Source organism: Oryzias latipes, chromosome 17, assembly GCF_053564925.1.
Source record: "Oryzias latipes strain Hd-rR chromosome 17, Olatipes_Hd-rR_3.1".
NCBI classification, from domain to species: domain Eukaryota; kingdom Metazoa; phylum Chordata; class Actinopteri; order Beloniformes; family Adrianichthyidae; genus Oryzias; species Oryzias latipes.
In genome coordinates, this window is record NC_136253.1 from 19073293 (window position 1) to 19096464 (window position 23172).

General features: G+C 38.9%; 1 protein-coding gene across 1 annotated transcript in view; it reads left to right on the forward strand.

Moving 5' to 3' along the window:
• Positions 1 to 1620: 1620 nt before the first annotated feature.
• The window catches only part of gpr158b (G protein-coupled receptor 158b), a 93690-nt gene continuing 72138 nt past the window's right edge, over positions 1621 to 23172 (forward strand). Inside the window, exons 1-2 of the mRNA XM_023965158.2 lie at positions 1621 to 2854; positions 14433 to 14538. Of these exons, the coding sequence (XP_023820926.1) occupies positions 2028 to 2854; positions 14433 to 14538 (933 nt within the window). The 5' untranslated portion in view covers positions 1621 to 2027. The remainder of the gene's footprint in view (positions 2855 to 14432; positions 14539 to 23172) is intronic.

A 23172-nucleotide genomic window follows, 5' to 3' on the forward strand; every position in this document is an offset into this window, starting at 1 on the left:
TTTGTATAGCCCAAATTCACAACAACAGTCGTCTCGTCTTAATTGCTAAATTGATTTAAATTCTAACAATCCAACCAGACTGATCTGTCTGAGAAAGTTGTTAATCGGATTGATCCATGAAACCATTTCAAGATTAAATTAATCAATTACAATCAACAATGAAAAATACTCTTTGGATTGAGACACAGTAGGTTTATGTTACTATAACGTAAAAAAAAAAACCAGTACATCACAACAAACACACATGATGCAGCAAAAAATGATCAGTCCATCAATCCAGTCCAATGTGTGGAAACGCTTTGAATTTTGTAAAGACATGACCTTTCAGTGTGGTAGACTGTTCTAATATTGTTCAGTTTTTTTCTTTTCATGCCTGCAAGGAATCTGAAAAAACGTTACTTTCACTGTTCAGTATACCCAGGTATTTATCTCTGAGTCACACTGGCTGAAGATGTCCTGGATCGATGAATGAATCGGTTCAAATTGGATCGTTCAAAATGAATTAAGATCGACTACGAATTGTATCGTCAACCACAAATTATCATATGAATTGATTCATTGTTTCAATTAATCATTAGCTAATCATCTCGATTATTTCAAAAACCGAATAACTATACATATTCCATTAAAATACTTTTATATATCTGTTAAAGTACCAGAAAGCAACAACAATATTTCTCATATTTGTCTTTCCCACAAGGAATTGAGTCAATCTAATGATGAGAATTTGCTTCATTTTAATGTCTTTAAACTGAACCCTAAGATGGGTCAGACTAAACTAAAAAGTATTTATTTATCTTAATTATCTTTTGATTCTACACATTCAGATTTCTTCAGAGCTTTCATCGATATCTTTAGATACAGGGTTCCTTTTTTTCACTTTACATTCATTTTCTGAAAAAGATTTAACTATTTTATTGACCTCTTAGGGGATAGTGCCTCTCAGTATCATTGGACTTTGTTCTTGAAACCACAACGGCATGAATGTTCCACCTTGAAAGGTTCTGGACACCTTCCTCATCAGTGTCAGTCTTCCTCCTCCTCCTCTGTGCTGCTATCATTCTTTGTGGATCTTTTCTTTCACTCTTCCCTGCTTCTCTCCTTTTGGTTGCTGTCATGATCACACCTAGAGTCCAGAGTTTTATTTATAGCTCTTGGTCAGGGTGTTGCCACAGAAATGAAAGGGTAAATATAGGATCATTATGTTTATGTGTCAACAATAAAGTGCATTATTTTAAAAAGGAAATTAGTAAAATTAAGAGATTTGATAAGAAAGAGAACACAATTTTTATTGTTCCTTATTTCTTATATTTTTACATTTAATCATCTTGTTTTTGCTAAAGTTGGGAGTGTTTGAGTGTTAAAATCTGGCAACAGTGAACTGAAACAAACACTAGAACATTAGTTTATTTAATTTACCTGAGTAAAAGTCATCCAAACAGGTCTTTTTGGCTTAAATAATTATACATAAAAGATGTTTTTAAAATATTTTATCTCCCAGTCAGCTTGCACCTCCTCCTCTCCTCTTAATCACCACCTCCACCCTCGCGTTTCTTCCCACAGGCGCCTCTTTCAGCACCGGGCAGCTCCCGTCGCTCCTACGCTCCGCCCTCCTCCGGCAGACAGGCGGTGAGAAACAACCACACACGCTGGTGAGCATTTCGCTTCAGACGTTTATGGGGAGGGAGAGAACTTCACCTACAATTTGCTCCGATCTTCGTCATCTCAAACGGGTTGAAAATTGAGGAGGATGCGCGCAGCATGGATGGATGGAGAGGGGGGTCCATAGCCTAAGTGCGTCGGGGATGTTGTTTACATAACAATTGAGGAGGAACCGTTTCTAAAGGAAATAAATGAAACGAAAGTCTGTTTTTCCAGAGTATAGATGCCCGGATGAGCAGTGTGGATTGGGTAGGATTTGTATGAATTAAGCTTAAAAGTGGTGCTGATCGCTTGACGGATCTGTCGAAAGAGATCAGGTATTATTAGTGATGCGCGCCACAGTATCTCCTCAGTGAGAAGGAACCATGGCTTTCTTTGTGGTCCCGCTGCTTCTCCAAACGGGTTTCGTTCTGGGTTCAAACTACGGCTATGTGGAGTGGTCAGACAGCGACAGAGACTACAAGTACCCCTCTGACTTAACCACTCAGAGCGCAAGCAGGGAGCCGCCCCAGAGCCCAACCGCGCACCTGCTTCCAGTGACCGAGCGCGCCGTTGTTGCGCACAAAATAGAGGAGGACTTGCCCCGGGTCGTGACCGCTTTCCTGCACACCGGGGACTCCTCTGCATTGAGGCAGGTCAACTGTTCGCGGAGGTACGAGCTCAGCAGCCTGCGTGGGGACCTCCACGTTGCCTCCCACTACTCGCTCCACAGCATTCTTGACACGGTGGCGCACGCCACAAACTTCCTGAACATGATCCTGCAAGCAAACAGGTCCCGCGAGCATGCGTTACGCAGAGACATCCACTGGTACCACGCGCTGGTGCAGAGCATCCTCGAGGGAGACCCCAAAATCCACAGGGCGGTGGTGACCCTGCACACTGACGCACCGACCCCGGGGCCCCACGTTTTCCTGCAGGCGACGAGGGCTGAGGACGAGTTGGTGCTGCAGGACTTTTCCAGCTCTGCGCACCGCCAGCTGAAGACCAGGAGCCCGGAGTCTGACTGGTTCAACGACTTTAGGGATGGAAGGAGACCCCACGGCCACAGTGGAAGTTACCTTCTGAAGAAGAACCAAATCAAGTGGTCTGCCCCATATCTGGAGTGTGACCATGGGACGTTTGTGCCTTACTGGCTGCTTACATTGTCTGCTGCATTCTATGGGCTGAAGAGCAACTCGGCTCTCGAGTTCAGGTAAGAACTGAGAAGTTTTCCTACACTTTTGTTGGAAAAATAATGACATTTAATGCAATCAAGAATCCTGCTGCTGCAGTTACACACTAAAAACTCCAAAATAACCCAAGTTAGGTTGTTTTTAAACCAAACTCCCAAAAGGGTCTGACTTTTTCTGGGTTGTTTCATCTCAGAAACAATTGGGTTAAAATGAAACCTTCAAAATTAATATTGCTCAAAAAAGTAACCCAAAAATATGCCCCAACATGAACAACCCAAATACATCAGGTTGAAGAAACAAACCTTTAATAGTGATGCTACTTAAAGGATGAAACGATTCCATCTTTCACAGACACTTTCTCTTTTAATAAGCGCATCTGTCAAAGCTGTACATCTCCACTGTTGCAGCGATCGTGTAATGAATACTATAGCTTTTACACAATGCGTTTATGAGGGAATCTATATGGGCTGGCTGTAGTTACAGGGGTGGGAGGATAGGAGGGAGGGCACTTATAGGTGCACAAAAACACCCATGGATCTCTTGTTTCAAGGCTCCAACCTGAGAGCATCTGGAAATGATCGATACGATTATGAATAAACAAGGAGATGAGGCCTTAATTGCATCAAAATTATATAAACAGCTTTTAACTCAGAATTAGTATGCAAATTCTTATGTCAGTCTGAAAAAACGAAGACTTATTTCTGTTTTGAAGTTATGCCGTCAGTACATACGTTTATTTAAGTTTTTAGGCGACAAGTTTGGTGATGTTTAAAAAAACAACCTGTCCAGTTACCTGAACATAAGTTTTTACACAAAACTTGGAGGAGTGGGAGGAATATTATAACCTCAACCAATTATGCTTTACTTAAACATTTTACTAACTAGTTTTTTACTTATTATGACACTGAGTCGTCACACAAATTGTTCACTGTTAAAAACTAACTTTCATTGTATAAATGCTTCTGAACAAACTAGGTATTTTTAATGATTAAAAAAAAAGAAACATGACCCGTTTGGAGTCCTGAATGTAGACATTGGAAAAATTGCGTCAGGAAAAAAGACTCAAGCTCTGATCAGTTAAGAATCTTTTATTGCCTTTAGTAACTGTAAAGCACAGTGGTGGGAGATAGAATATGTGGGATAAGTTTTGCTGGAGTTGGAGTTGGTCATTTTAGTGCCAGTGACTTAGAGGCCATGTCACACACCCACTACGTACATTCTGTGCATTTTCCATCTATGAAATTTAAGTTTTTTGTAATACATGTGTGTTTCTTGCATCCGTCATTTGTCGATGTGCACAGATGTCAGTAGAGGGTTTCGGCTGATAGGTTTTTACACTAATGTGATTTTGTGGTCACTTGAGAATTTTCCAGGTTACATGTAATTTACATAGTTTACATGCAATTATTACGTAAATCTTACACAATTGTGAGTGATTTTGTGGGGATTTGTGGCTAATTTGTGTCTTTCCCTGACCGGTTCACGTATGTCTAACAGGCTTTTCATGCATGTACCACTGATGTATAACTTTCATCGTGCATATACGTACATATCACGTTAAAATCATGTAATTGATGCACAAAGCACTAATGAATTACATAATAACAGCACAATAATCACACAGGGTTCATATTCTACATTGATTTACGTGTTCTTTGCGTGGTTTATTCGTACTTCTTCCGTGGTTTTAATGTGGTTCATTCGTGATACATCTGTGAATATTTCACGTACAGACCACAACCTTTCTCACTCTTCCACAGATATGCACGTATGACCAATTAACATCCGTGTAATTTGTGCAAAATGTACCTAGTGGCTGTGTGACACGGGCTTAAAACAGATGTGTGATGAAACATAATCTCCTGGTGAACTAATTTCAGTATTTGAGTGTCAGGAGTGCATGTGTGTGTGAGTGGCTCTGCAACAGACTGGCAATCTGTTCAGGATGTACCTCGCCTTCTTCCAACATTAAGTGTGTTGCCTCTAGCAACCCCTGACCCCTGTTTATGGACAATGTCCAGAATGGAAACATAAGGTCCCTTTTAGAGAATCTTAGTTGCTCCCAATAATGGATTCAAACCCAAATTTAAAAGTCTCAGTGCAAACACTCTACCACTAGCACAATGAAATGCCCCTTGCCTTCCATGATAATTGTTAGTAAACACAAATATCTGTCACTGCAAGACACTTTGAACACACCGACTTACTACAAAGAATGCTCGGAGGTTTGGGCTACCGTCAGTTGGGGCTCAACCTGGCAACTGCCAACCACAAGTCCCTGAGCAAAATGCTGCATCACCGCCCGCCTGCTATGGAGACAGTGACTGTTGGAGTCCTCTCCCATTGACAGGTAGCTACTTTCATCGTTTTAAAGAACCATAATCGCTGTACCATGACAAAACACATGTTCCTTTTTAAAATCAGCCTTCTCACAGTTTTCAATTATGGCTTTTCTAAAGAACCCCTCAGGCATTTAAAGCAGCTGGAGAAAACTTAAACATCTCCCTTACAGAGCTCGTGAATGTTAAGGTTGCTATTCATGTGGAGTCTGTTTGTGATGCAGTGGTTGTTGCCATAAATGATGGGTTTACCCATCTGGGATATTACCCAAATAAAACCACATGTGCTATTAGTTCACAGAAATGCACCACTTGCTTGTTTCTGCAGCCTGGGGCAACTAACACCGAGTGCAACTAAATAAATTCAGCTGTTGGATTCGTATCTAAATTGATTCCTTATTTCAACCTGGTTGAGAGGGTGTTGAGTAAACGGAAATCTTTGACATATTTTCCAAATGCTTTATTTTGTTTCAGCTGCAGAAAAGTTGCAAAAAAAAATCTCTGTAAAGCAGAGGAAGAGGTCAGAGAATAACAGGAATTCATCTGCACAATCTTTAAAATATGAAGCCATGCTTCAACAGCTGACCAGTGAATAATTATTTTTATTGCACTTGAGCTGGAAATTTAATCCATCCTGCGATATTCTATACTTTTCTCTTCCGCTTTAAGGTCTCAAGGGTTTGCAGCCTGTTGAAGCTTCCATGAATTAAGAGACATCCTGTGCCACAGAGACAAGCCACAAACTCACCAATACTTGATAGAAATTTTAAAAATCACTTTAGGATTTTTGTTTCAAACCTTAACAGTACACTTGCACTAAACATGCTTGTTGTGTCAAATGAAAATTACATTATATACTGTTTTAATTAAATATAATTAATTGTAGAACTTGTGTTTTTTAGTCTCAGGGATAGAGCCAATTTATGTTCATGCACAGAACCACAGATTTTATATAAATATTTTAAAGACCCACTTCGATGAAAATTGTGTTTTTGGTGTTTTTAGCATGTTCTTCCAGTATTTTTCTAAAGATGAAGGACATGTATTAAGAAAATTAAGCTTAAATAATTGAAAATCAGGAGCAGATGCGACTGTTAGTGTATACAGGTGTATGGGTGTGTGGTTCTGTGACTGACTGGCGACCTGTCTAGTTCAGTTTTAGAAATGATTTTGTAAAAGTATAATATTACAGCAAGATTTGGCTGCTTTTACAGACCTTCACATTCCTAAAGGTTATTTTAATCCTATTGAATGGAGTTGTTACTTTCCATTGTTGCTCAAATACATGCTCAATACAGGTGATCACATCAAAACTCTTTTATGTAATGTAGTATATTGACCAGTATTAAAATTATCATGAAAAATTGGTCTTATTGAACTGATGTGACCCAAACTGCATGATGACAATATAAAATAATTAGACAATTTCATAAGTATTAAATTTTTCTTATGTTTTCTGTATGGAGCATTGAGACTAACGTGATTGCGAAGTGGTGTTACACAAAGAAACTAAATTAAATTGAAGTGGAAATATGTCAAAGGATTTTGTTCTTTAGGGCAACTGGTCTTTAATCACAAGAAGACATTTCAAACGTTTCTTATCTGAGCAGCGTTTAATGCATTTAATTTCCTATGAAAATGTTTCTCTGTAACCCTTGTGCTATCCAAGGCACTTAAACATTGGGAGTGGGGCCATCTAGACCAGTGTTTTCCAACCTTCTTTGAACCAAGGCACACTTTATCTTTGACAACACCAGCATCCAAAAATTAAAAAAGGAAAAACTCTATAGTCTATATTGATGTACAGTTCCTCCACAATCTCACGTGCATTTTTGTGATAATTGTGGCACATAAAGCTTGAAGTTGTAGCTGTCTTTTGTAAAAGTTGTAATAAAAGTTAAGTTAGTTTTCAGTAATAATTTTCAACTAAATTATTTGAAATTTTACCCTGGTAGTTGTTTTTTCCTCCAGTTTTTTAACATGGAATTTTATGTAACCTCACTAAAAAACAAATATATTCCTTTAAAATAGTGATTTATTTTTTAAATATTTTTTAGATGTTGGTGCAAAGGCAACAGTAAGCTTTGAACAGTATCATCACAATATGTTTGATGAATTTTACACAAAAATACTAAAATTACATTTCTTTTCTGTAGCCACACAAAAAGTGAAGATGTTGAAGTTTTATTAGTTTTCTTTTGTCTTAATCAAATATGAAGTCTTTGAAGACTTTAACAAACCTGTTTTATTTCTTTTTAGATGATTAAATTTTTTCAATTTAGTTTAATTGTGTCTGTTGGCCACTTCACCTTAATCCTGTTTCTAAAATGTTGTTATTACTTCTTCTTAAGCTTAACTTTTCATTTTTCCAAAGTGACTGAAGTCTGAAAGCGACTTTGTCCTTCAATCCAGACATTATTAGAAAAGTGTTTCAGTTAGAAAGATGACTTGGACCAAACTCTGGGATGTTTGGCTGTTAATAAACACAAACCTTGAAGGAGAACTAAACTGTTGACCTCTGATTTCATCAAAAAGATTGGTAACGCTTTATAATAAGAGTCCTTAATAGACTATTTATAAGACATTACCAAGTCCTTAAAAAGATTTAAAAAATATTTGATGTGTGTTCGTTGTGGTTTCAAGACATTTAATAGGGAAGACTCATTGTAGCGCAGAGATGCTGTCACTTTAACACGATGCATCATGGGAGATGTATTGCAAAAACTGACGCCGAAGCTAGAAAGACTCGCGTCTCTGAGCTTTTTTATTTTGATCCGTTTTTCTACGGTCTGACACCGGATCCCGCGGAAAGATACACCGCTAAAGACGAGCTTTAGCTGTTATTTGTGTTGGAACTGAGAGATTTTACGAGCTAAATCGGAACAAGGAAGTGAAGACTTTAACCACTTCTGATTGGTCAGACTGATGATGTATGATTAGGAGTCCAAGAATGATTGACAGAGACAGTTAAATGGGCGGGACTTTTCCGAAAACAGAGCTGAAGCTGCAGCTAAATCGCTGTATGGTCATTCTTATCAAAGTGTCTTTAATAGAATCAACAGAAAGAAAAAAGTATTTTATGATCTTTCATATTCCTAACTACTCAGTGTTTTATCAGGGCCTGTTTGGACGAACAAAGAGCTGATATCCTGGAGATGGTAAATGTGTTTAGATCAGTGAAAATGGGTAATTTCTCACGGCACACCTGACCATATCTCACAGCACACTAGTGTGGCGCGGCACACCGGTTGGAAAACACTGATCTAGACCCTACAAGACAGTGCGCTAAACCTTTTTTCTTCAATGATTTGTGATCTTCATTGGTGTCCATGGATTTAGGGCTGTGACGATAACCGCATCACCGCATCACCGCGGTGATGAGGTCATCACCGCGGTGATGATCCCATCACCGCATCACCGCACGTTTTGTTTTTTGGTTAAGTTTTGCATATGGCGCGTGAATGGAGCTATAATAAACACATTCATCTTTCCTGATAATTGACTTTTTCCACTAGTCCTGTGTTCAGACTTTCCTTCTTTTTTCAGACTGTTTTCTCCTTCTCTCCCACGGCTCTCTCTCATAGGCGCGCGCTCTCAGTGCCTCCGCTGCACGTGCCACGCGGCTCCCTTTACACACAGGAGCGCGCTTTCAGAAGCACACAAACTCATTCTACAACAGAAGTTTTCGTCTCGCGAGGAAATATGACAAATTTACTGCGTTCTAATCGTTAATTTACATTGTATTCATTTCCGTTTCAAGCTGCGTGCGTTCTTAAGGGCGCGCGACACGGCCGCCCGCCGGAGGATTTTGTGTGTGTAGGGAGGGGGGGGGGTTATTAGGGTTCACCTTCACTCCAAACATGAACGCGCACTATTAGATTTCCATGAATATCACTACATGTTTTGTTTGGGAACAATTTTTTGCAGCGTAACGTTACGTGTCTGTATAAACAAAGGCGGAGCCTCCTGCCCCGTGTTCTTCATGGCTACCGGAAAAGTGACAGTGTCTGCAGTCTGTTTATTTCTGGGCAATATTTAATATTCTGAGAAGATGTGTGTACCAAAGAGCACAGGTGAAGGCTCGCGTGCAGCTAGAGAACGGTCCGCTGCAGAGGGATCAACACGCACCCCCAACACACATGTGCGCACCTTCCTCCTACGTACATGCAGCGCTGACCCACACAGTCACAGTCAATCCACAACACCTATATGGGTTTTATATATAGTTAGTTCATTAGTTAGGTAGTAGTTAGTTGTTACTGTTATTTTATAATAAAGAATACTACGTTGTAATTGTATTTATTACTGATGCGGCCGCCGGGGGATTTTCTTTTTTTTTTTGGGGGGGGGGGGTTTAACCGCGGTTAACCGCGACACCGCGCCCCCTGGTGGTTCATCACCGCGGTAATGAAAAATCCGACACCGTCACAGCTCTACATGGATTACATGAAATCTTCTCCACCTTTATCCACCTTTGCCATGGTAGGGATAACTCCTCAATGTAAGGATCAGGTTATCTGGACCCCATAGGATAGCACAAGGGTTAAAACAGAAAGAACAGAAAATGAATATCTCATAAAACAAAAGTCATGACAAGTGTTCTTCGAGATTACTAAGAACTACTTTTCTTGCTTTAAGTGGGGTATTTTTAGGTCAGTAAATGCTGGATCAGCAGAATGAACTGTGCATTTTAGTAAGTGAACATCATATTTACTGTAGATGTGTTCAGCGTCTCTCCACACTGCACGCTCTGTAACTGGCTGCTTCTTCTTCCAAATCCCAGTCCTATGATAAGATCCTAAAAATAGAAAGTTGATTGGCTGTGGACAGAAAAGCCACTGGATGTTTACATAATGTATTCTCCATCTCCTCCCCACAAGCCAAAATCCTAATAAGTTTATTTAGCAACATTTTGAAAAAACTTTGTATTTAGCTTCCTGATGAGGAATACCAAAAACCTTCCTCCAAAGCTAAATAAACTTATTTTTTTTTCTGCTTAAGCTGCTCTAATAATGTTGTCTAGTCTTACAGAGGTGGCTCGATTCAGTGGTGCAACATGCAGAAATTTGGCAAAAACCCACTAAAACAGAAGCAGCAACAGCTAAAAAGCAATCGTGTCATAACTGTGAGAATTGTGCCCTTTGGATTTGCTTATTTACATATTTTCTTGGTTCATGAAATGTCCTGTTTTCAGACTTGTTTCCACCTGTCACAGTCTGCTTTCACCCATTTCATTTCAGTTACTCATCTTCAGTGTGTTCTAGTGCCTGCTTTTCAGGTCATCTGCTTTGTAGGGCTGTGGATTGTTACGTAGGTACCGATCCAATCTGATTCACGAATAAAGATCAACAATTCCCAGATCGAACCACGGTTCTCACTATTTAATCTAAATATGTCTGAATTGTGGTTACTGGATGCATGACAATTAATATGTATTCAAACACCAGCACCTTTATTTAAAGCAGGACATCAAAATCACCAAAACACAAAGATTTTAAAAGAAATAAATTATATATGTCACTACAAATAATGTCAAATGTTTTTCTGATAACTTCCTGGTTAACTTTAGCAGTAAACAAAACATTAACACCCCTGTTGTTAACAACAAATCCTGAATCTTCAGTTTTTCAAAGTGTTGCTGACTATAGAGTCCTAGTAAATAGATGACATGAAGATAGTAAATAAAGACACGGCAACACCTACATAAAAACTAGAAATGAGTCTCAGTGTTTTAAACAGACATTTTTACAAAATTACTTACATTAATACTTTTTTTATCTTTTGAAAACATTGATCACAGGGTCTTTGTACTATTCTTAAATTCATATTCATCTTTTTTTTAATTCTGTTTTTTTTAATTCAAATTTATTTATTTTAATATATTTAAAACAATTTTTTTTTTGAGAACTTATGTCAATAAACTGAACTTTTTTTAATCTACGAAATACACTTAGTAGCTTTATTTTGAAAATGAGTAACTTCACCGACACTTTAAAAGAAAAGTTTTATTTCTTCCTGTGACAGTAGCGCATTCGGTTTGTATAGTTTATATATTTAAAATCCAAAATAATTTTCATTTTAGAGCTATATTTATGTTACCTTAAGTGTATTTTTACACTCAATTTGATTTATAAAGATTGTGAATCACTTATCTTGGATGTCACAAATATTCATACTTTCGAAAACAGATTGAGAACATCCAAGTATTCGGATACTCGTTTCAGCCCTCATGCTTTTACACCCCCTTTGTTTTTTTCTCTTTCAATTCAATTTTCAATTCAATTTTATTTGTATAGCCCAAAATCACAACAACAGTCGTCTCGATGGGCTTCGAAGTAAAACATTAACTCAAAAGGATTATGAATACAAAGAGTTCAATAGGAAAATACTAAAATGAACTAACAAACTGACTAAGCTATACTTGCATCCCTGCTCTTAGACCCCCCTTCGCGGTAAGGAAAAACTCCCCAAAAAAAAAACGGATTCCGGAAAAACGAAGAAACCTCAGGGGTGCCCACATGAAGGAGGGATCCTCCCCCAGGACAGACAGGCGATTTACCAGAACTCTTAGAGAAGAATTAACTTATCTAAATCTACAACTACATATATAAAAGTCCAGCAGACGAGCTTCATCCAGCCGTGGTTGGGGGGACAGTCAAAGGCGCGAGTCGAGCCGGAGACAGGAACCACAGCCAGGTGTAGGAGCAGGAGCAGAGGCGAGGTACTAGGTCAGGTACAGAGCAGAGACGAGCCAGAGATGAGCCAGAGGCAGGATCCACAGCCAGGTGTAGGAGCAGGAGCAGAGGCGAGGTAGACGGTCAGGAACTGGAGCACGGATGAGCCAACAGGAGTCTGGAAGCACTCCCACTCCCCAGGAGGGGAGAGGAAAAGAGGGACAATACATGAATCGCACTGCACCAAACAGAGGCATGGAGAACTAAATGATAAATTATGATCAAGAATAGAGGAGAGGAAGGGTAGAAGTAGAAAAGAAAAGAGGACAGAACCCCGGAGCACCATAGTTACCCCAGCTTCAACTTCTAGCAGCCTTTTAAAAGAAATAGTTATTAAGTTTAATTTAAACAAATTAACATTAAGTTAAATAATCTCTAAATACTAACTAGTCTGACAATAAGCCTGTCCAAAGAGGAATGTTTTCAGTCTAACTTTGAATGTAGAAACTGAGTCGGCCTCTCTTACATGAGCTGGGAGCTTATTCCATAAAACAGGGCCTTGATGGCTTCCTTTGCTTCATGGTTTTGACAAAATTTGAATTCATTCACTCAAGTTTTAGGCCTGGTTTCTTGACAAAAACACATAATGACATCTGTTACAGTATAACTTACAACTAATTGACCGGTGAGAAATAATCGAAAAGCAAAAATCCTTTCTGCGTAATTTATATAACACACAGAAACTATTCCCCTTTAATACAAAATGTCTGTGTTTGGTGGTTCAGAAATATAAAAATATACAACAAATGAATGCTGCAGTACAAACAAAATTGTATTTATCTCTACTTTTTTGCTGTGCATTTGATAACTTTAACACAGTTCATAAAATTCTGCTTCCTCTAAGCATTAAAACTGCTATTCATATTTTGTTCCTTGTTTACCAACTGTTTATATATTTGATAAGACATATTGGCCAGACACTTCTTTATGCTCACCCACTTCAGTTTGCAGGCAGATGGGAGAAACAGGTGTCACACTTTGCATCACAAAGAAGGAGAGAACACATTTAGGCCTCTCCTTTGTTTGAAGAACTCTAATGATCTCTAAACAGAAAAGAGGGTGTGTGTGTTCTTGTTTTTATAATCTCACCAGGACATTACGTAATCACAAACCCACCTACCTTTTCAGGACCCATCTTTATAAGAGTTGAAACCAGTTTCAATATTATTACTGTTGATTCAGGGCAAATCCATAAAAATATGTTTAGTGTTCACCTGTACAATCAAGGCCGGATATAGGCATGGGTGGGGGTGGGTGGGGGGGGTATGTTCCCCTAAATGCTGTGAATGTCCCATAAATGTGATGGCCCACAAAAATACGCAATTAGCCAAAAATCAAAACACAACAAAAATAGAAAAAATGAAAGGATGGACAAATGGACTGACATTAAAAGAAAAAAATATATAATTCCAGCCTCAACAGGGCTCAATTCAGTGTCCTACTTTTGCCTGTCCCAAACACAGCATTCGCAGAGAGTATTGTTAGGTAGAACATTTAACATAAAACTTAAAATTAATATCAAATAGATCAAAGTAGAAGATAGCTATATGAGTAGATAGAATGATATGATGATAGCAAGGTTTTCTAAGCATCTTAGGGACTCTGAAGGATGTGACACCTTAAACTCTCAGCACACACAGGCTTGCCCCGCCCCCAATGATCTACCGGCACCCTGTAGTGGGTCCAGTTAGATCCAGGTAGCACCGCGGGCACTTAACAAGGGTCATTGACATGCGCCAGGTGATCCTGGCCACAGTGGGTCCTGCACACAAAACCTGCTGTGGTTGGACCGCTTGGACCTTTGCTTTGGGTGCTGGGGCTGCACGGTGGCGCAGTGGTTAGCGCTCTTGCCTCACAGCAAGAAGGCCCCTGGTTCATGTCCCAGTTGGGGGACCTGAAACAGAACATCAACAGGGGACCTTTCTGTGTGGAGTTTGCATGTTCTCCCCTTGCATGCATGGGTTCTCTCTGGGGTCTCTGGCTTCCTCCCACTGAACAAAAACATGCTTCATAGGTTAATTGGCAACTCTAAATTGTCGCTAGGTGTGAGTGTGAGTGTGAGAGTGAATGGGTGTGTGATTGTGGCCGTGCAACAGACTGGTGAACAGTCCAGAGTGTACCCTGGTCGGGATAGGCTCTGCAGTCCCGTGAACCCAAAAGGGTTAAAACGGTAGAAAATGAATGGAAAGATTTAAATAACTTGGTATGGAAATACAATGTAAATAAATACTTTAAAAGGTAAGATGTTTATTCTAAAGGCTATTCCACTTTTTTATTGAGTTTTTTTGTATTCAGTCTTTGTTTAGTATTTCTATATTTTCATTTTTTTTATTGATTTAACCTTTACGTTTTACTGCACGTCTGTTATTTAAAAATATATACATCATATTTCACAACTTTGATAATATATCTGCTTACCACATACAGCGCTCATTCATAATTTTTTTTATTTACTAGCAAGGCTTTTTCTTCTTTGCATCATATCATAGGTTTACTCTCTGTTTTCATGTTCTTTTTCCTGACAGAGGTGTTGTTCGTGTGGACGTTAACCTGCAGAACTTGGACATCAACCAGTGCTCCAACAGTGGCTGGTTTGCTGGGACTCATCGTTGTAATCTCACCAGTATGGAAGTAGGTGTCTTTGACTTTTATATTAGTTTGCACCAAATAGGCAAAATCCATTTATTTGAAGAGTTTCGCAATTTAAGGAACCTTACAAATTGGTTTCACCATTTTGTGATCACCCCTCAGTAATATCCTAAAAACCTCTAACAGGCAGATTTGTTACAAATCCCACAGGCGCCTTAAGATAATACAACAGCATTTATTAATTAGACAAAATCTGCAGAAAAGCATCTTGATAATTTGAAACAAGTCCAGACTCTCCTAATAATCACACTAATAAACCCTACTGATATCGTTATAGTATATCTTTTTTTCTTTACTCTGACTGATCCTGATTATTAGAAAAGAATAGAGGTGTGTGAAATCTATCAAAATAAAGACCTGTCAACCTGCTCAAATAGATCCTGCTTACAGTTCTTGCATTGTTTTCCACACATTTGGATTAAATGTTCAGTTTTTATATATTTTTATAATTTGCCACATCACTTTCTAGTTCCTTATTGAAATGATTTGCACACACTTTTTTCATTTTTTAAATTATAAGTCTGCATCTATTTTGGCCTTCTTGACTTTTAGGGATTTGATTTCTAAAGTTAAAATCATTTGATTCATTCATTGATCTTTTTTTTCCCCAACCTCGCCAGCTGCTGTTGCTTAGCCTTTTGGATACTGGGATGACAGAGTTCTTGAGTCTTCTATCTTTGTCTCATATACAGATACAGAGTGAAATACTGCTCCTTTTAATAATAAAAATGTTTTTTGAGGGAGCAGAAAGAAGCCTGGGCTTGCTGCGGTCCTGGTCCTCTTTTACGGTCTAAAAAGCAGCTGAACAAAAGCTAGTGAACAACACCCCTGTCTGCTCAATTTGCTAATCTCAAGCTTTACATTACCTTCCTTTGTACAAAATATTTTTTTAACCTAAGGATTTAACTATTTAGGACACAGTACACAATAAAATGTGTTATAGTAGACATGATACCTCTGTTTAAAATCAGAAAAGTGGTGATGTGTTGTGGTCATTTACCACCAGTAAAGCAGTATGTCTGTTCTCAAATTTCCAGACTTTGCAGGACATGGATGAAAAAATCTTGGCACAATTATATGTCAAGTTACAAAGATTTTTTAGGTAAGGCTGGGATAAATCAAATCTAATCAGAGCAGAATCATCTCCCCCAAACTTCAAATTTAGACTCCTGCATACTCTCGTCTTTTCAATTTGTTTGTACATTTGTGAATCGTGAACCTTAAATAAGGACACCCAGAGACGAAATTGAGACTCGTGAAATGAGATGCTACGGAAGAATTTTCGAACATGTCATACAAGGACCACATCACCAATAAGGAGGTGTGCAACAAAATATCTACAGCCATCAGTTCACATGCCAGTCTCCTGCAAAGAAAATAAAATAATAATAAAAATCAATTTCAATTGTTTGGTGCCTTTTTTGGAACCCAAGGTTGTAATACAGGAGATAAAAAAAACAATCAACAGGCAGCAGCACAGTTGTAATATATACTAAGTTATTCAGTTAAAATAGCCCAAAGAAGTCAAGTTATGGGCGGGGGGGAGGAGGATATGCAAGTCGGAAATGGTGGTTTTTAGCTTTATGGTGAATGTGGGAGAAAGCCAGTGTTTCTGAAGTCAGGGAATTACAGTGCTGGGTAGCAGAGCAGATGAATGCTCTGCTCCCCACTACTCACCTCGTCACCAAGTGAGTAGTGAAAGATCTTTCACCTCCTGAAAGATCTGAGGGAACGGGTGCATGTTGCAACGTGAACAAGGTCAGACAGGTATGGAGGGGCAACATTATAGATTGATTTAAAGGTCAGGAGAAGTATTTTATACATAATCCGGTGTGAAATAGGGACCCAATAGAGCTGCTGCAGAACAGGTGTTATTTGTTTGACATATGGTGTTTGTGAAACCAATGGCAGAGAGTCTTTCTTGGAGGATGGTATGAGAGATGGTGTCAAAAGCAGAGCTCATATTGAGCAGTAGGCAAATGACTTGGCATGGACACATGGCAAGATCAAATGGCCTAGCGAGAACTTCGCGCTTCGAGCTGCACAAAGTGCATTAGAAGCGCTATTTTATAAATAAATAAAGTTTGAACTATCTTGCAAGGCACAGTAACAGGAGGCAGGAAGAGAGGAAGGCAATAGAAGATGTGGGAAAACAACAACAAAGAATGGAAAGGATTGTCTTTCTCCAACTCACAGAGAGAAGCCCATAATTGTTGCAGATGACAGGAAATAGTCAGGAAATACAACCCACCCGGGGTTAAGAGACCAATACCGGATCTGATCTGGTTGGGTTGGTTTTAGTAAATCTTTATGAGCACCAAGTATTGTGACAATCTATATAACAAAACGTTGTGTGTGTTTCAATGCTAATTTACATATTATTTGCTCAGTGTTCAGGCAAAAAGGTTTGAATACATTTTTCCATTAATCCCAACCTATAGGTGTTTTCATATACAGTATGTCTTTGCATAGAAATAAGAATTAAGATGGCCAAAGTGACTATTTATCGTTCTCAATGCTTTGTGAATAGTCAGTCCAACAGCTTCTGATCTTAGGAAATTGCAACAAAAAAAAGGGATTGTGTAAATGGGTTTCATAAAAACCACAAATGTGGTTTTAGATGGTAACTGTAATTGTTTGATTAAATAAGCAAACAGCAGTTTAGCCTATATAACAGGTTTCATATGAAATTATGGTTTTTGTCAAGGTGATCTTATCTGTATGGCTGTGCAAGCAGCAAACGTATATCACGTTGTGCCCATTTTTTTGTTGACGGAAGCCAAAACATGTAAATGTATGTCTGTGAGAGTGTCTGCGAGCTGTTTGGATGTAAGACGAATCTCCTGCGTTTCCGACATCGCTCACGTCTCTGCCAGTGTGTTAGTTTAATGCGACACGTTGCAGGGAGCCTTTCCGACTCCAGTGGGGAAGAGTGGCTGCTCAGGCTTGCATGGCATGTTGCTGGCATTATGATGTATAATACATGCAGTGTAATGGATTGCAGCCAGATGCGATGAATAATTGACCATGTTCTAAGTCTGTGCTCCTCTTTCTTTTACTATATAATTTTAAGGAAGACCTGCATGTCAGTCTTCATATGACCTGCATTTATTTGAAGTTCTGCTTTGATCAGGTCTGCTGTTTGTCTGTGCAGATGGTGGCTGTCTAGCATCTTGTCTTTTCATCACAGGGATGGGTTGAGAAAGTCTTTTACTTTCCAAGGCCATCCCATGCTTTTCATGTCTGAGAGCTTCGATCGAAATGTTTGGATATACATGATCAGATCTGTGTGTATAGTTGTGTTTGAGTGTCTGTACTTAAATGTGTTTTCTAAAGCTTTGAATCAAAACTAGACGTTGATTTTCTTCTAACATTCTTGGTCAAACAACAGCCTCCCATTTTTCCCCAAACTAATAAACACTTGGGGGAATTTAACCTGCAACAAGAGCAGAATTCTAGTTTTTCGGTGCATTAACATGTCAGGAAGATGTAAACATAATCACCATTGGCACTAAGATTTAAATAGTGCAGCTTTGTTGGAATATTTGTTTATTTTAGTTAAATAAACAAAAAAAAAATGCTAAACGAGTAATTTGTAAAAAAAGCACAAAAATCTACTGGTGTGAAATGGAAAACTGTCCTACTAAACTATAAATCATAGGCTGGATAAAAGAAGTAAATTGACATAATTCTCTCTAATTACACAGAAGTACTGGTAATGTAAAAAAAATGGATGTAGCTTGGGAAATGGCAGTAAGAGCAGAGTGAATAGTGCTTGCTTTTATAGGTTGAAGCCTTTTACCATCAGTCCAGTTTTTGTCAAGTCTGTGAGTGTAGCAGCATTTTCCTTCATGATAAGGATGACTCATGTTAGCTGGAAATTGATTAGACACTGGTTGCTTTTTGGGGAAGAGAAGCAATTCTCGTAGTCTAGCTAGCAAGTGATAATGTCAATGTCTGTTGAAAAGTAAAAAAAAAAAAAAAAACAGGATGAATTCTGAGATTTATCACAGTGGATTGACTTTATAAAGTTTATTTTGTTGCCAGCATACATGAAAACACTTTACAATAATCTGGACCGAGTTGAGCTAAACTGGAATTAAAAATCAATTTAAAAATGAAACAAATGAAACTACAATGATTTTATATATTTTGAACTGACATTTTGACTGGTAAATCATTCAAAATAAGAAGGACTGAAACAGAAAAGATGGACCCAAGTCACATGTAAATTTTTTTTATTTTAAATCAAAGCATACAACACAAAAAAGCTGTGGCGCTTTGGTAAAACAGTCAACTTCAGATTGCCAGTTTCAATTCTGCTCTGTTCACTCAGAAGTACTAAGTGTGTTTGTGCCATGGTCACTTACAAAAGAAATTAATATTCAATCAGTTTTTAGTACTTTATTCTAGTTTTTTTTTTTTTTTTGGTTTGGATTGCTTTTTTCACAAAAAGCTGACTATTTGTTTTGTTTTACTGCGCTTTGTCACGGTTACATGACTTAGCCGGCATAGCTGGCCTGGACCTCGACTGGAGCAGCAAAGGAAAGCGATATATGCTGATCGTCACGATAAGTTAAATAAAGCATCAAATCAGAGAGAAAGTTCACCTTTTAACATCTTGTTTTTGTCCAGATGATGAAGTTTGTTTTAAATAAGACTTTGCAGTGATATAGAACTTGTGTGACCGGAACATCTTTTTCTGGTGTTCATTATCACTTTTTAATCCACACCCAGCAGCCAATCAGAATCGAGTATTCACCCGGACCATGGTGTTAACTAAATTGAAGAATAGCTATATCTTAATTATTACATTCAATAATTATGAATTTACTAAGAATGACCTCTACATTTAACATATTGACATAGTTAGGAGTCAAATTTAGGAGCCAGCATTCTAATTTTCTATTTGTTTGACAAATAAATTCTCTTCTAGTATTTTTGATTGTATGATGTGTTAAAAAGCTGTCCAGAATAGTGAAAAAAGTCTTCTTTTTTCAGATGACAGAATGACAATATTGGCTCTTTATAGAAACTGTCTGGTTCATTTCACACAAAAGTAGTAATTATCTATCAGAAACCGCATGTTCTAGTTGATAAAATTAGTTTTTAAGGTGAAATAAGTACTAATGGCAGACATACTGTAAATTGCAATTGCAAATAGAAAATACAAAAATAGAGGCTGTTCTGGAGGAGGGCAAATATTTCCAATGCTGGGCTGAACCATTAACCATTACATTTGATTGACTGTTTTTCACTATTTTAAAAATGTTGCAGGGGGGTTGTAAATGTTTTTTTTGTTTCAGCAATGAAACAGTCTAGTTTCTGTATTACACTGACCATCTGTCATTTTGCAGCAGCTCTCTTTGGACGCTTGACTGCTTTCATTACTTCTCCCAGCCTGTTCCCCACTCTGAGTTATCAGTTACTTATTTTTTCTCTTTAGCCAGCCTATTACCCACACTATAGTGTGGTTATTACGACTTTACGTCTTCTTTTATGCTTAACCCAAAGCTTGACCAGTTTTTTAAAAGATGCGTGCAGTAATTTGTGCTTCTGTGTGTCTCAACCCCTACAGACTGAATGGAGAAGAGGTGTTTTGGGTGTAACAACTGGTTATGTCTGCATTTTGCTTAGTACAGTTCTGTTTGAAGACAACGCAAGCCTCTCTTTGCTTTTTCCAGTGCAAATAAACCTAAAAGTAGCTGTACTGGAGAAAGGTTATATTGAGGTTTCACTTAATCACAAGTGATCTATAAATGCTACTTTATACATTTTGCCACATTCTCGTTGGTTTTAGCCATAATCTAGATAAAAAGGACATCTGATTCATTTTTCCAAAAGCAAATTTTATTTTTTTCGGCCTTTTTAGCCTTAAATGAATGTCTTGCACACTGTGTTCCTCCCTTTTAGCTTATACTCACATCACTTTGACAATTTACTGTTGGCGTGTGTAAGGGTTGGCGCTGACCAGTGGCGGAACATTTCATTGGCGGTGGTGGGAGGGGGGCAGAAGACTTTGAAAGCATGGCAAAGGTGTTGATAGCCATTACAAATTAAAGGATCAAAAATATATATTTCAAACATTTTTTTTTTCAGGAAAGCAGTTCTTTTAGCTTACTGCTATTACTAAAATAATAAAAAAAAGGCTTGTGCTGCCCCTGAGCGCTGGGCCTTGCCAAATTTCCAACTGTGGGCGAGCCATGTTTACAACACTTTTTGTGGACCCCATCTTCCCCTGGGTGTCCTCCTCCTGGGCGGGGATGGCTGGCCCCTGCCTTGCTCTCCCGTGGACCAACTGTGGGACAGGTGTGTGGCTGCCTGGAGCGCGGGGCGGGTCTCTTTTGGGGGGTCCTGACTCGTACCTGGGGTTGGAGTAGGGCAGACGTGGGCACTGAGGGCCGCATTCCTGCATGTTTTCCAGCATACCCTGCTCTGGCATGTTCTAATTGGCTGGACACACCTGAAGCAGGTAATCAGCCATGAGTAGGACAAGACTATCTGGAAATCATGCAGACACACCGGCCCTCGAGGCCTAGAATTGCCCACCCCTGGAGTAGGGGGATGCCCAGAACTTCTGGGTGGCGATGAGGTGCTCGTCTGGGGCTGTGGGTGCTCGTCTGGGGCTGTGGGTGCTCTTCTGGGGCGGGGTCCCGCGTTGGGCCCTCCTGGTTGGGCTGGAGCTTGCACTCTCTGTCCCCCCCTATGCCTCCCTGCTCTCTGGCTTTGGGGGCCCCCGTGGCGGTCCTGCTGGCCCTGGCCTGGGTGGCGGATGTGATCACCCGAGGGGAGGTTATTCTCCATCTGCTACCGTGTGGGTGTTGGGGGGTTCTAGCTGCTGCTGCGGCGGGGGTCTTGGTGTGGGGAGGACTGGGCACTCTCCCTCCTTCTTACATTCCATCATCCATTTTAGAAGAACATAAACACTCACTTCAGCACAGGTGTTAGCTCACCTTTGCACAAATATTTTGTGTGATTGAATGAAATGTTTCTATAACCCCCCCACCCCCACCCCCCTCTCTAACATGCCCCTCTCTTCTTCCCTCATTTCGTTTTCCGTCCGGTCTAACACAAAAGATTTTCAAACATGATTAAAATGAATAAAGTTTGGCCTTGATTACAAAAGGGGTTTATTCAGACATACCTCTGGTTTGTCAGAAGATTCAAAACCCCTTTTGTTAATGTAAAATATGTAGAACACAAGAAGCCTTCAGCTCTCATCTGTTTGCTCAGCTACTGGACAGGACGAGTTAAAAAAAAAAAAGCTTGTAGTAATGATTTCCTAATCTTTGTCAATAACGATACTGATTTTGACTGAAAAATTGGGGGAGGCAAAGCTTTTTCCCCTTGCCCCCCTGTAGCTCCGCCCCTTGGGCTGAGTCATTTTCAGTTTTAAATGCATTCAAGAATTATTGCATCATGGCTTCACCAGCATCCTCTTTTTGAATTTTATTTGAAAAATTCCAATCCAATTACAACACACTCATTAATAACTTTTGTGTTGTTGGGGGCAATTCCAAAACTAATTTTTTAATGTAATTCTTAAAGAAAAAATAAAATATGTACATTGTCACGTCAAACACCAAAAGATATCTACTTTCCTTTTTATGTGAGCTTTGGGAAATTCACATTTTGCTGCATTCTTTAGTAAACCTGCCCAAAAATGAAAGGTAAAACAGCATTTCCAGACATCTGAGATTCCAGCACAGAACTGGTGACTTGCATAGTGCACATCACCAAATGAAAGCATGCAAAACTGATAAAAGAATATCCAGTTCAGGATACTAAAGCTTTGGTAAAATCGTTATGGTTTGCCCCTTGTGTCTCAGTTTGTGGATTTTGTTTGTTTGTTCTGTTTTGTGCAGTTTAGCTGTGCCTTTTCCTGAAGGCCCCGCTCTCCTAAGTTCCTAGGATCTGGTCACAGCTGATTGTATTCATCTAATTGTATTTCTCATTATTTATAGGAGATTATGTTCTGTGTTCAGTGTTGGAGGGTTCTTTGTGTTTGGTCTATAGGTTTTAAATCTTTAAGTAAATCCTTTAAAAGTTCTGGATACGTTAGCAATATGGAAATTTGAATCAGTTGTTTTATTTAGAGCGAAGACATTGTGAATTTTTTTTGTAACACAGAGACAAATGAGAGAGATGGATGACACCTGAAGTCACAAGGTTAGCTGGGACAAGAATAAGTGACACCATAAGCAGCCCTGTAGCAGACTATGGGGAATTCTGTGTGAATTTGGAAACTCTTTTACATAACCCAGGAAGAAGTTGCATAGATTGATGGACGTTTGCTAAAGTAAAAAAAGGAAGTTTATTGCCAGAAAATGTTGCTTTTGCCTTTTTTCTTGAAGGAATTTTAAATAAATGATAAGTGACTGAAAAGGAAAAGGGGAAATCAATTCTCATTGTTTCCTCTCTTATGTTTTCTTGCTAGTTTTAATCTGTCAGTGAACTGATAAAGCAGATTTGTAGCAGAAACAGACTAATTTTGACCTAACAGCTGTAAAGAGAATGCAGTTTTGAATAGGTTGAGCAAAGAAAATAATAAATCTGCTCATGAAAAGGTAAACATTTCCGAGCCCTCATGGTGTTTCTACAGGATTACAGGATTAA